The following is a 15,315-nucleotide window of genomic DNA, read 5'->3' on the forward strand; positions in this document are numbered from 1 at the left end:
CAAATATCTAGTTTTTGTTCAGGAATTGATGAGTCATTTCAAATCTGTGAATATAGAGCATGTGCCTCGATCCCAGAATATGGAAGCAGACACCTTATCCAGGATTGCGTCGGCCTCTTTCCCAACCAATTCCCGATAGATTTTTATCGAGACATTACCCCAGAGAAGCATTGGCGAGGTCGTGGAGTAGCTATGTCTCAACTTGGAACCATGTTTGTTGGATCCTTTTGTCAGTTATTTGAAAGACGGAGAGCTACCGGAGAATGACTTAGAGGCCCGTGAGGTGAAAATGAGGGCTCAGAAGTTTATACTAATCAATGACGAGTTGTATAAGAGATCATTCACCCAACCACTCTTGAAATGCGTGAGGTCACATGAAGCTGACTATATTTTGAGAAAGATCCATGAGGGAATATGTGGAAGTCACATAGGAGCACAGACTCTTTATCAGAAGGCCCTTCGACAAGGGTATTACTGGCCAACTATAGTGTCTGATGCAGAGCAGCTGGTCAAGAAATGTGAAAGATGCCAACGGGTCTCCAACCTAATCCATGTTCCTAATGCCATGCTCACCTACCTGGTTCAGTCGTGCCCTTTCACCCAATGGGGGATTGATATTTTAGGTCCATTCCCACCTGCTGTGGGTCAAGTTAAATACTTGATCGCTGTTATAGATTAATTCACCAAATGGATAGAGGCTGAGCCACTGGCCTCCATCACTGCATGGAAAGTGAAGTAATTTTTATGCAAGAACGTGGATTGTTGATTCGGGATCCCACGGGTGATTGTTTCAGACAATGGGACCCAGTTTATAGATCGTATAGTTAAAGAATGGTGTCAAGAGTTGGGGATCAAGCAACACTTCACCTCTGTAGCTCATCCATAGGCTAACAGACAGATTGAGCTTGCCAATAGGACTATGCTCCATGGATTGAAAGCCCGGGTCGACAAGGTAGATGGAAGCTGGGTGGATGAGTTATCGAGCATCCTTTGGTCTTATCAAACCATAAGGAAGGGGTCCACCGGGAAGACCCCATTCAGCTTATGTTATAGCTTAGAAGCCCTTATTCGGGTAGAGATTGGGATTCAAATTTTTAGAGTTGAGCATTTTGACCCGGAGTCTAGTGAGTAAGGCTTAAGGAATAACTTGGATACAGTGGAGGAGTTTCGGGATGAGGCAAGGGTTCACCAAGAGGCTTATAATCAGCGGATTGAGAGGTACTACAACCGGAGGGTGAAAGCTCGGAGTTTCCTACCTGGTGATCTAGTCCTTCGACGAGCAAGTGTTAGCAACCCTCGAGATTCTAACAAGTTGTCGCCAACTTGGGAAGGCCTTGCCGAGACCCTCAGCCCCGGGGCATACCATCTCGAGACCATGGACAACATTCCTATAAAGAATACTTGGAATATTCAAAACTTGAGGAAATTTTATCAATAGTGGGATACCCCCAAGGATGTTGGAGTTACATATTTTCTCAATAAAATCCCATTATGTTTCTTTTTATATGTGCAACTTTTTATTATATGGGATCCTTCCAAGGGAACGAAAGTCAAAGGAAAAAGTAATGGGCCAAATATGGTCCCAAGGGACCACCCTTAAATAAAAAAGGGAAAACCAATGGGCCAGATATGGTCCCATGGGACCACCCCTAAATAAAAAAGGAAAGAAAGGCTAAGAGGGTGGAAATGACCCCCAAAGAGGCTGACCTAAGGGGTCTAGGAGGAGACTCCTAAGGCCTTACCTCCATATCGAAGTTAACGAAGGCTAAAAATAATGGGGATAGATGTGACCCCAAAGGACCACCCCTAATAAAAAGGAACCAATTGGAATAGTATCCTCTGTCACGTCAACATGAGAGTTGTTGTATCACTCCCAAACGGTGCGTCATCACTTCCGGGTCTATGCTAGGAATGTCTGGACCGACCATGCGAAAATATCTGCATATTGGCAAAGAAGGGATACAATCCGGGTCCAAAGAGGGTCCTTCAATTGGGCGCTCACCCTCACGCATCTATCGAGACGGTCCAGGTCCAATGGTACCTCTACGAGCTCATCCACCAGCTCAGCAATCTTCGGGTCCTCTGGACCCTCCAACAAAAAACTGACAATGGCAGGAGGGAAAATTTCGACCTCTTTCACATTGGGGCCTTGTCCCTGTCCTGAATCTTCCTGGGGTTCTGACTGCTCTTGCACGATACCCCTAGCTACATTAATGGATGCCATGTAGCACTCTCGGGCAGACCTTAGGTCTCCTCTGACTTCTCTAACGCTCACTACAGTAGGGAACTTAAGCATCATGTGGTAAGTACTTGGCACAACCCGTAGAGCATTTAATCCTGATCTCCCCAGGATCATATTGTAGGCCGAGGGGACCTCTGCTACCAAAATGTCTAACATGACCTGGGCAAACCGAGAACCCTTTCCAAGAGTTAATGAGAGCTAGAACATACCATCCGCAATACCACTTCCTCGTCGAATCCAATCAAAGGGACACGAGCTGGCTTCAACTGTTCCATCTTGTATCCCATGCCCAAGAAAGCCTGTCGATATAAAACCTCAAATGAGCTCTTAGGGTCCACGAGGATCCGCCGAAGCTCCCATTTTCCCAATTTTGCTGTGATGACTAGTGGATCATTAGAAATTGGATACCCAAGTAAGTTGTCATCCGTAAAGGAGATAACGTCCCCTGGTCGAGCCCTCTTGACTCCCGCGTTTCGATGCAAATTAAAACTTTCCCCTGACTCTTTGCCTAGTACCACCCCAGCCACTAAAGTATGAAAAATTAAATGTTGTAGGGGACTCCCCTCCCCCTGGCAACTCTCTCTCCTAGGTGGGGTTCTGGTCCTGTGCCTTTCTTGGGATCTACCACATCTACGAATGGGGCTCCTTGATCTCTGGCGCTCGCCCCTTTGTGGCTCAGTATCCTTAGCTACGAACCTCCTCAGGAAACCCCGATTGATGAGCTCCTGAATCTCTTCTTTCAGTTGATGGCACTCCTCCGTGTCATGTCCATGATCTCAATGGAATTGACAATACTTGTCTTTACTCCTTTTGTTAGCCGGGGCCTTCATAGGTCTCAGTTTTTTCAAATAATCCTTATTCTCAATTGTAGCTAGGATCTCAGCCTGAGGGGTATTAAGTAGGGTGAACCTGACCGGACTCCATAGGGGCCCGACCTTTCCCCCCGTGGGCCCAGTTTATCTTCAGGCTTCTGCTCCCTATTCTGACTTTTCTTCTCTTTCTTATCCGAGTACTCAATTCTCTTGGCCCGCATTACCTCCTCGGCATTAATGTACTTGGTGGCTCGACTTAAGATCTCCGTGAACATTTGGGGAGGCCTTTTAGCCAGTGACTGGGTAAAAGGGCCAGCCCTCAAGGCATTCTGAAAAGCCACCATAGCAATACTCTGATCAACATTCTCAATGCTCAATGCCTTCATATTAAATCTGGCCACAAAATCTCTTAATGACTCCCTTTGGTTCTGCTTGAGATTCACAAGGGTCATGGTTGACCTTCGATACCTTCGGAGGGGAGTGAAATGAGCCAAGAACTTGTTCTGAAGCTGTTCGAAGTTAGCAATCAACTAGTGTGTTAGACTTGAATACCGGTCCCGTCCATGTCATTCTAAAGTGGTCGGGAAAACTCTACACCACATAGCATCAGGTGCCGCCTGGACCATCATGTGAGAGGCGAAAAGATTCAAGTGGTCAGCTGGGTTGGTTGTGACTCCATATGGCTTAATGGCTGGGATTCGAAGGCGCTCGGATGGAATAATTGCCATGATCTCTCGACGTAATGGCTTATTAGAAACAATGTCATGTGGATCTTCCTCCCTCCGTCCCAACTCTTCAACCTCCCTCTCCAAATGTCACAAACGTTTTTCTCGCCAAGCCCCTCGTGCCCGGGCATAATCGGGACTAGATGACTCCTCCTCCTCCTCTGAGCTCGACCTCTCATACTCGCCACGCCTGGAGGGTCCACTCCGTCTCTCATCCCGGTAGGACTCCTTCCCAACGCAGGGGGATCTTCCACCTTAGAATTCTCTATGACTAGAGTGGCGGTCCCCCTAGTGCTGACTGTCATGGTTGGAGTGCTCCCCTTGTCTCACCTCTAGAGGCTGTTGTTGGGTCAAAAAGGTGTTGAGCAATTCCGTCAAGCGTTGGACCTGTCCCTTTAACTGGGCGACGCGATCGTGTGGTGGCGAGGGATTCGAGGGATGACCCCCTACGAGGCCACTCTCCGATGGTTGGTGTTGACTCTGATCTGGGATAGGTTGAGTATTAGTAGCTCATGGTGGATTTCTTCTTGTCGCCATAATGGGGATGGGGGGAACTTGAGCTCATCCAAAGTACTTGACGAACAAGAGTAGATAGAGCAACCGACCCCATAGTAGGCACCGAATGATGATACTAGACCGATCACTGAGATCTGCCTCGAACCAAGTACCTGCAAGGGCGGGGCTTTAATCCCCCAAAAGGACTCTGACACTCAAATCAGTAGAAAAAGATACCTAAAATGGAAAGTCACTTAGTAGTCAGATGCCTATACCTGTAGAAGTTGACCTCCATTTGTAGATGGCGTAAAACTCCCTCCAAAGAGATAAGATAACCCCTGAAAGAGGACATTGGAGAAAATCTCGATTGACCGGGTCTCTCTCATTCAAATCAAATCTAGGATGGAGATCCGGAGGACGCGTGATGCTTTCTTGAGATAGACACGTGGCGGCACCAGACTGGTAGTCTCCAAGGGTAGTAGAGTAAATTTACCCTTAGTGAAATATCTCCTCACTACTGCTATTTATAATTTATGTTGTTATCTTTATAAAATTTGTTAATCATAGTTCTGTTAGTGCAAGGGATGGCATATGGGGTGGGCTTGACCCTAAACCCGACCCAAATATGCTCAGGCATAAATGGGTTCGGGTAAAAATAATTTATTAATTAATTGATTAATTTTTAATAAACTTCTATTTTACTTGCTTATGATAAACTTGCCTCAATTTTGAGAATAATATCTTAACTTTTGTTTTAATCACAAGATTAGCACAGGTATAAGACATCTCATTGCACCTATTAGGGTAAAGAAAAAAATACTCTCTGCTAGACTCAAGAGTAAAATACACGTTTTTATAATAACAAAACAATATTTTTAGTATATTTTAGGAACATAATCGTATGGCAAAACATTTAAATATTCCGAAGATGTCCCAAAATTTCTAAATTCAAAAGAAAATAAGTGGTTTGAAAAAGGTCTTGAAGAACAAATTTTAGAGTGCCCAAACAACTAGTATTGCTAGACTAGTTAACTGAAGCCATGCAAAACCTTGGCCCTTTTCCTTGAAGTCATGTTTAATCAATTAGTGTCTCTCAATTAGTCAATCGAAATTAACTAGAATGTTAGCTTATTACTTTGAAAGCATGTTCAATCGATTAGAGCTCACCAATTGAAGTTTGACATTATTATTTCTTTATGAATAAAAACATGTCTGAAGGCATCTCTTATAGTCAATCAAAAATTGCCAGATCATCTCAATTCTCTGTAAAGATGTTTTAATCTACACTTGATAACTTGAAATGAAACCATAATCATCCATATGACTTATTTTTATACTCATATTCTTTAAAAATTTCACATAATTTTCTCAAAGAATATGCTTACTTTTCTTTTATAAAGCCTCCTCTTTTAACTAATTCATCACTTTTTTGAATATCAAACTTGATGAACACTTGTCTCTCACTCCAAGGGTCATGTGTTGACAAAGAGACCTTATAAACAACAATAAGGAACACTTGAACACTCACTTTCAAGCCTTTTAGTCTCACACCAAAAGATGAGTGTTCAAGTAGGATCTTACTTTTCCAATTGGATGAAAGAAACAATGGTTGACCCTTCTTGGGAAGTTTTGAAAAATTAAGAGCTTGAAGAGCTTGTATCTCTCCTTTTAATTCTTTAGAAAATGTTTTTAAGATTGAAATTTCATCATCCTCTTAAAAAGTCTTCAAAAATTGTTATTTATAAGCTTTGACAACAATTAAGAGTAAAACTAGCCATTTGGAGTGAAAGAAAATGACATAAACTAATTTTATGTTATATGTTTTGAAACATTGACAAACATGTTTTAAAATTGTCTTGCTTGAAGCAAGTGATGACATGTAAGGATTTGATTGGTCAATCACTCGTTAATGTAATTACACGAACCAAAAAGAAATACCTAAATTTGTATGTTTTTGTTTTAAAATTTAAAAATTAGATAAATAAATAAATTTATACAAAATCTTTTAGGAGAATTTTATTATTTTTTCTAATAATATTTTCAAAACATTTAGAGTAGGTTTTGGAACATCTTAAACACATCAACAGGTTTTGACATATTCATAGAAAAGTTTCAAAACATGCCTAAAAAACACATGTTTCGAAATTCTTAATCAATGTCTTGAAACTTGATCCAATATTTCAAAAATAAACCTTTTATCAATAATAAGAAAAATATACAACAACAAAAATGAAACCTTCAATAGTAGCATTGAAGAGAAAGAATGTAGACTTTCAAAAGTGTAAGGCAAAGATGTCTAATTTTTGCCTCTAAATTTGTTTCTATAACATTTTTTACAATTCCGTCTCTAATAGAAATAAAAATAAATTCTCTTTAAAATTTATCTCTAAAATCATTTTTTAGTGAATTGTACACATTTAAATGTGTTAAACCTCTAACTATTACCCTTAATCATAATTTCAGAATAAATGATTGGATTTTTAAATGAATTTACTAAATGAGACCAGGGTGAAGGAAATTAATAGTAAAAATTGAATTAATTATTTTTTAATAATTTTTTTCCTAATTTCCAGTGTAATAACATGCCAAAAAAATAGGATGTCACATAAGAAATGTAAATTATGGTTTTTATCACATATGGATTACTTATATATATATATATATATGAAAAATCTTGACTACTCTTGCTATTAACAAATTATATGTAAATCGATCATTTTGTCCCCACAAAACCCACATAAAATCCACTAGTGGATGGGTTTGGTTTTTTACTTTAATTTGGGTTGGTTTGAACTTTAAAAAAAAAAATCATTTAGTTTGAATTGAGACTAATAAAAATTTTAACTCAAACTAACCCATACATTTGCTATAACTAGCTAAATAAATATAATTAACTAGATAACAATTAATTAAATAATAATTCTAATTCAAATCTCCCATAATTCAAACTCTAATTCTGTCATACTCTAACATCATCTTTATAAATATTTTGACGATTTTCACCCGCGCAACCTTTGATTCTCAAGTAAATGTAAGTGAGATTGGAGATAGAATTTAACAAGGCATCTTCATCTCCAACCTGTGGGATCAGTGACTGCCTTAAATCACATGAAACATAAATAGTTACCCGAAAACTCTCTGAATTCCCCAAAATCAATATATATAAATAGATGTATGTATATGACATTGAAGATAATTTAAGAAAACGTCTCCAACTCAAGAGATGAATGATCATGACTGCCATAATTAAATCACATGAAGAATAAATAATCACCCAAAAACTCTCGGAATTCCCCCATGCACGAACGAAAACTCTCACACTTGTCTGTCTATATATATATATATATATCAAACATTTGCCACCCATACTTCCCATCAATGCCTTCCACGATGGCTTTTGCTCCCAAGCTCTTATTCTTCACAGTTGTTCTTCTAGCAGCTGCAGGGATCCTCCCGTCAATGGCGTCTCCGCCGCCCCCCAGTCTGAGCCTGGCGGAGCGGCTGCAGTTGGCGGAGTCGTCCAACTGCTTGAGCTCCATGCTGGAGATCCACTCCTGCATAGGCGAGATCGTGATGCTGCTACTCAACGGCGAGACTTACATCGGCCCCGGCTGCTGCGCCGCTGTTGAGACCATAGTCCACGACTGCAGGCCCTCCATGCTCGACTGGCTTGGCTTCACCGCCGAGGAAGGCCACGTTCTCGATGAGTACTGCCAAGGAGCGGCCGACATCATCCCTCCTTCCCCGCCGCCAGCGCCTCCGTCTCTATTTCACTGAGTTTTATCATATATATGTATGTTTGGCACTGCTAAGCAGGCGACATTTGTAATAAAACCATGAGCAGATATATACACACATAAGTGATCATCAACAGCGTAAACTTTTATTCATCGGTGAATGCATCTATATATAAAATTTTAATAAATAGCCGAGACTGAGAGTTAAATAAAATTTTGATAAATTGAGGCTTGAATAGTGTCTCGCCCAGGCAATCAATAATTGCAAGTGAGCTTAATCAGGGATTTACTTACACATAGGATCTATTTGGAATTTTGGGCAATAATTTTAAAATTGGACCAGCAGATGGGAAGAAGACAGGAAGCGGAGAGGATATATAGGATCAACTTTGTAACGTCGGCCATCATCTCGCCGGCCGTAGGTGGCTTCTTTTTCCTTCTCTTGTTATTTACTTTAATTTGACTGAGGAAAACCCTTTTATTTCTCGTTTTCCTTTAATTATCTCATTCTTCTTTTCCTTGGTCTTGCTACAACCACCGGTGTTGGCCGGGGAAGACGTACCAGGACGAGGGCTTTCGAGGCCCGACCTAACCTAAAGCCGATCCGATTTAATGACCCAGAAAAACTTTTACTTGACCCCGTTTTTTAACTCAATCCTGACAGCTTGACCCGATTTTGACCTATTATAATTTTTATTTAAAAATATAAAAATTAATTTGATGTAGCAAAAGCTATGGGGCAAAAAACCTTGCAATGAACAGTAAGACGACCACCTATAAGCCTATTGATTCGTGCATGAATACCAGGAAAATAGGCACCAAAATTCGTTGATTCTTAAAGAATGCCAAAAATTGGACAAAACCAAAATTCGTTGATTCTTAAAGAATGCCGAAAATTGGACAAAACAGAGAAAGTAGTCTCTGGTAGATCTTATTCATCCCCCTCTAAACTCCAAAACATAGAATATATATAGGAAATCCAAATCCAGCCCTAATTGCCAAAAAAAGGAAAAAATCAAAATGAATGCAATAGAATCAGGCTACCTTTTCATACAAAAAGAATGCCACAAATGGCGCCTTAATCTGAGTTTCCTAGCAAAAGTTATAACAAGAATTTAATTACCAAAAGCCATAATGCCAAATTCCTCCTATCCCATTGCTCCATGAAATCCAATTCTTTCTCCATTGCTTACTGCCCTGCATCATTCCTCCCTAGGAAGGAAAATTTGTAACGGCCCGCCTCCCGAAACCCTCGTACATCAAGAGAATCCGTGAGAGGGTCATTACTAAAATGATATCAAATAATAACACAACTACTCCTCCCACACAACCCTTTTTAAAATCATATTCTTTCTTTATTATATCATGTCTTAATCATCTTTACATAACCATTCACCACTTAGGCTCACCTGGGCTTATATAACATACACTTGACTCAAAAAACATAAAAGCATTACTCTGACTCAGACACACGCCACCCAGGATCTAGTCTCGGGAGAGCTCTACACTTGCTATCATGACTCGATAATCTAGACCCAACTTTGCCGAGCGTACCTGCGATCTTAGGATATTCTTACCTGGAATGATGGACCCAACTTTGCCGAGCGTACCTGCGATCTCAGGATATTCTTACCTGGAATGATGGAAAGCAAACGTGAGTCGCGAGACTCAGCTAGCTCATGAAAGAAAGGCTGAAGGGTACAGACAGGACTATTCCCATAACACCCCATGTAATTCATGCCAAAACAACGTCATGTCATGCCATGCCCAATACCTTCCTTATTTCTAAATACACAAATATATAATAAATTTCACATAAACGGTTCTTGGGGCCCACATAAAACACACACTGGCACCCAAGTCCAACACACAAACTTGTTAGCAGTCTTTTATAAGCTACCTCCATACCATTTCCCTTACATGTCCATTTCTGTCGCTCACATCATAATCTGTTGCAGTGGGTCTCACCCCAAGATCTTTATGTTGTCGTGGGTCTCACCCCAGGGTCTTATTGTCGCCGTGGGTCTCATACCAAGGTCTTTCCATGGGCTACGCCGCTGTGGGTCTCACTCCCAAGGTCTTACCGTGGGCCACACCTACCACCCATACTCATCACCTATAGCCACACATTCTCACCATGCAGTGCAACAATTAGGAAATGCAACGGCTTTTGCAGCATAAACGTGATGACAAGGCCCCCATAAACCAAACATCAGGCTATGTTACGCCCACATAGGAATACACACATGCAATATGCTCTAAATGCACCGGCTCACCTAGGGAACCCAAGTTGGCTCTTGGACTGACCGGGTTATGCAAATGCTCACACACTCCGTCACACACAAAGCATGTCCCAACAGTGAATGCAACCCAAGCCCTATGTAGCACACATCATGATATGCACAAACTAAGGCAAAAATCTGGCAGTACTAGCTCTTCTGGCCCGTCTAGCACTTATCGTAATAGCCGATGACTGGCGCCCATACATCCAACCATCAACTACCACGACCCACGATCGACAGTCAATGGCTTTGTACCCCATACCCTTAGACACACATAGACGACATTAAACTTAGTCACTTAAACTTATCATTTCGCACACTCTATCCATATCAACATAGACTTCATTATGTCATTCACGTTCTCATCTATTCTCATACAGAAGAAACCATCTCCACATCCATAATAAATTATTAATAAACTCCATAATCTTGACTATAGCCATTTTCTAAGAATCTAACCCCAACGGGTTCGGCATCATTCCCAAGGAAAGCGGAGCGATACGAAGCTCCATGATGGTCGAAATGAAAAACACCAAGACATCATTACTTGGTTTATTCCTCTAACAATAAACTCATTAATAAAATATAAGTCATAGGGTGGTTACCACGCAGATTATTATTATTAATGCGTGAAACCGAATCACGGTGAGAGGTAGTTTAAAATATGAAAAATAACGAAGACTTTCATAGGAAATGAAGAACATGAAGAGAGGGTTAAGAGTTTGCCTGAAAGAGGTTGATTCTTGACTACTCTACGCTCTCGATGCGAAGTAAAACGTTCTATAGGAAGCAATAACATGGCAGCTCAATTTAATTAATATAATCGCATAAAATTCATAATTTAACCGTATAAAAGCTATAATTTGAACATATAACACTAATATTAATTTTACCCACTTACCTAGAAATTTTAGACACCAATTAATCCCAAAATCCCCTTAATTTTTCTTATTTCCTTCTCTTTTCTTCCATTTTCCAGCTGCCAAGCAGCTCCTTTTTTTTCTCCTTTATTTCTTCTCATTTTGCTCTCTGTTTGGACATCAAAATGGCCAAAATTGGCCTTAAAATGAAGTAAAAACGAAGCTTAGCGGCAATGGCAATCGGAGGGCCCAGCGTACGCCACGTGGCACGCCAGCAGTCGCGCATGGCTACCACCGCCTTAGGCCAAAACGACGTCGTTTCGGCCCTCCCCTTTGGTTGAAAAATTCAACCATTTTCCTCGCACACGTAGCCCCTACGCGGAATCGAACCCAGTGACCTGCCGCACACCGCCCTCGCGAGCGACCGCCCACGCCCGAGCTCACCTTTACCCATATAGTGCGCGCGATTGTATTTAAGGGGCCATCGGTCCTCTTTTGGAAATGGCACCAGTGTCCCCCAGAACTTCTGGAAATTTCATTTACACCCCCGCTTAACATTCCTGTTTATTTCACTTCCACCCCGAAATTTCCAAAAATCTCCCAAATAATTTAATTAAATACCTAAATTTCTTATTTCCTCAAAATTACATAAATAAACTTTTTTCTTAATTCTCCAAATACCCAAATAAATTAATATTTCCTTTTAACCCACAAATATTCAATAATTACCACAAATACAATAATTAATAATTATTAACCATTTCCAAATAATTTAATTAATTATCTTTAATTCCTTATTTTCCTCAAAACCACATAAATAAATACCTCCTCTTAAATTTCCAAATATTCAATAATGTCCTCAAACACCAGTTTGAATAATTATTATTTATTTTTAAATTTCGAGATAATACAAAATTCACCCTCAAATTGGCAGCAATATCGTCATTAGATGAGTCACCATGAAAAGGAGTGAGATGCTTCCACATTGAACACATCAGCGGTGCGAATATGACTAGGTAACTTGAGGCGATAGGAATTAGGATTAATTTTTTCAATAATTTCCACGGGACCAATCTTCCTAGTAGACAGTTTGTTGTAATCCCCAGCTGAAAATCAATCCTTGGTGAGGACAGCACAAACAAAATCACCAACAACAAACTCGACATGCCTGCGCGTCTTGTCTACCACCTATTTATACCGAGAAGATGCCTGCACTAAATTATCATGAACAACCTGATGATCATCTTGCAATCCAACAACAAAATCTGTAGCTTTCCCATGAACTCTGGTTTTGCTAGGCAAGGGAAGCAAATCCAATGGCCTTCTCGGAACAACAGAATATACAACTTGAAAAGGACTAAAACTAGAACTACGATGAACAGTATGATTATGTGCAAATTCTTCTTGACATAATTTCTGGTCCCAACTTTTCACATGGTCACCAACCAAGCATCGCAACAAATTACCCAAAGAACGGTTCACCACATCAGTTTGCTCATCGGTTTGAGGAAGGTAAGCACTACTAAAATTAAGCTGAGTACCCACCATCTTCCACAAGCTGTGCCACAAATGACTAAGGAACTGAATATCTCTATCGGACACAATGGATGTAGGCAGTCCATGAAGACAATATACATCACGAAAAAACAATTGTGCCACATTAACATCTGTGGTCTTTTTGTAAGGAATAAAATGAACCATCTTAGAAAAACGATTAACAACAACAAAGATGGAATCATTACCTCGCTGTGTTCGTGGCAACCCAACACAAAGTCCATGCTCACAACAGTCCAAGGTTGAGAAGGAATAGGTAAAGGCATATACAACCCCGAGTTTGTGGCTGTTCCCTTAGATACTTGACAAATCCGACAGTGACTCACATACCGCTCCACTTCTTTGCGAATAGTAGGCCAGAAATAAGAAGCCTGAACCAATTGCAAAGTCTTGTCTCTACCCACGTGACCTTCCCCATGCAACTCCTTAATTATTTGCAATCGCAAACTGCAATCTGGAATACAAAGCTAGGTGCCTCGAAATAAAAACCTATCATGACCATAAAATCTGATTTTTCTCCAGCTTGAATCTTTTCCATGACAACAGAAAAATAGGGATCAGAAACAAGTAAATCACGAAATGAGTCAAACCCAGGTACCTCAACTTGCATGGTGGTCAACAAATTGCGTCAACGGCTCAATGCATCTGCAACGCGATTAGTCACCACTTCCTTATGTTTCACCACAAAAGTGAAACGCTGCAAATATGCCACCCAAGGAGCATGCCTCAGAGCCACCTTATCCTGCCAATGTAATGTTTTAGTGCCTCATGATCAGTGTACAATATAAATTCCTTTTGGAAAAGGTAATGTCGTCAATGTTTGACTGCTTGCACCACAGCATAGAACTCCACATCATAAGTGCTATACCACAACTTAGAACCTAATAATTTCTCGCTAAAATATGCAACAGGTCGGCTATTTTGGTTCAAAACTGCTCCAATGCCTACTTTAGAAGCATCACAATGCAACTCAAAAGGTTGTGTGAAATCGGGCAGCACCAAGATTGGGGCAGAAGTAAGACGCATCTTGATTTGGTGGAATGCATTATTTGCTTCATCAGTCCACTGAAATTTGCCTCCCTTCATGCAGTCAGTAATAAGAGCCATAATGCTACTGAAGTGCGGAATGAAGCGACAATAAAATGACGCTAATTCACTACAAGAAAACAACAATTTAGAGACGGATTTTTGAGACGGATTTTTTCCGTCTCAAATTTGAGACGGATTATTTTGAAACGGACTTTGAGACAAAAATTAATCCGTCTCTAATTTGAGACGAATTTAGAGAGGGAAGAAAATCCGTCTCTAATTTGAGACGGATTTAGAGACGGATTAAAATCCGTCTCTAATTAGAGAATGATTAATTTCCGTCTCAAAATCCGTCTTAAATTAGAGACGAATTTTGAGACAGATTTAGACACGGATATTAATCCGTCTCAAATTAGAGATGGAATTTTTTCCCTCTCTAAATCCGTCTCAAATTAGAGATGGAGTTTTTTTCCTCTCTAAATCCGTCTCAAATTAGAGACGGAGTTTTTTCCCTCTATAAATCCGTCTCTAATTAAAAATATATAAAAAATATGTTAAGTGACAAAATAAAAGAAACTACAAAACTAAAAAACTCCAAAATATATAACAAATTTAATATATATATATATATATATTAAGATTAACAATATATTAAGTTAAAAAAATTAAATATAAATAAATAAATAAATAATTGATATAAATATATTAAGTTAAGATGAACCCAAAATATTAATTTATATTTATGTGTATAAAAAATAAAAAATATATGAACTATGCAATAGTTAACTATCGGTAATATTTATTAAATGTAAAAAAAATTATATTTTAATATTATAAAACTCAATAAATAAAGTAATTGTTTAAAAGATAATTTGTATATATTTTACATATAAAATAAATAATCTATTGTTAATAATATTTAAACTTAAAACTATTTCTAACATAGATTTAGTAGTTAATGATAATTTTTTTAAATTTTACATAAGTATTTATTTAGCATATATTAATTAATATTTGTCATTTCACTCAATAACTTTGAGTTTTGGCATAATTAATTAATCATTTGCTTAAAAATATGAAATACTAGTTTTTTATTTTTTCGTCCACTATAGTTTAGTAGCACTTCACATACATATGTTTCTATTTTTAAATTACATGCATATGTTTCTATTTTTAAACTACATGCATATATTTTTAGTATTTATTTTGAATTTTGTAATAACATTTTAAAGTAAGATTAACAATATATATATATATATATATCAAACAAACATAATGAGACTGTACATTTTCCTATAAATTAATGTCTATGTAGTATATATCGAACATGCATGATCTTGATTACTCATCAAATTATACATAATTTTAAATATATTTTTTTATAACCACATTAAGAAAACAATTCATAAGTTTGAATATATTTTTTTATAAATATATTAATAAAATGATCCATAATTTTATCCCTTATCTTAAAAAATATAAAAGAATCAAACTTGATATTATTAAATAATATCAATATATCATTAATTTGTGTTGATAAAAATATGGGCCAACCAAGACCCCCTAATAAAGTTTTGTT

General features: G+C 38.8%; 1 protein-coding gene across 1 annotated transcript; it reads left to right on the top strand.

Annotated features, from left to right (window-relative positions):
• The first annotated feature begins 7,664 nt into the window (after window positions 1-7,664).
• On the top strand, window positions 7,665-8,051 carry LOC127799709 (egg cell-secreted protein 1.1-like). Its single transcript, XM_052333931.1, has one exon. It carries the CDS (start codon window positions 7,665-7,667, stop codon window positions 8,049-8,051), a length of 387 nt encoding a protein of 128 aa, XP_052189891.1.
• The last annotated feature ends 7,264 nt before the right edge of the window (window positions 8,052-15,315 follow it).

Source organism: Diospyros lotus, chromosome 4, assembly GCF_014633365.1.
Source record: "Diospyros lotus cultivar Yz01 chromosome 4, ASM1463336v1, whole genome shotgun sequence".
NCBI classification, from domain to species: domain Eukaryota; kingdom Viridiplantae; phylum Streptophyta; class Magnoliopsida; order Ericales; family Ebenaceae; genus Diospyros; species Diospyros lotus.

Bases quoted from the DNA above. Each gene is read 5' to 3' on its own strand.
- LOC127799709 (XM_052333931.1), top strand. From the start codon at position 7,665: ATGGCTTTTGCTCCCAAGCTCTTATTCTTCACAGTTGTTCTTCTAGCA.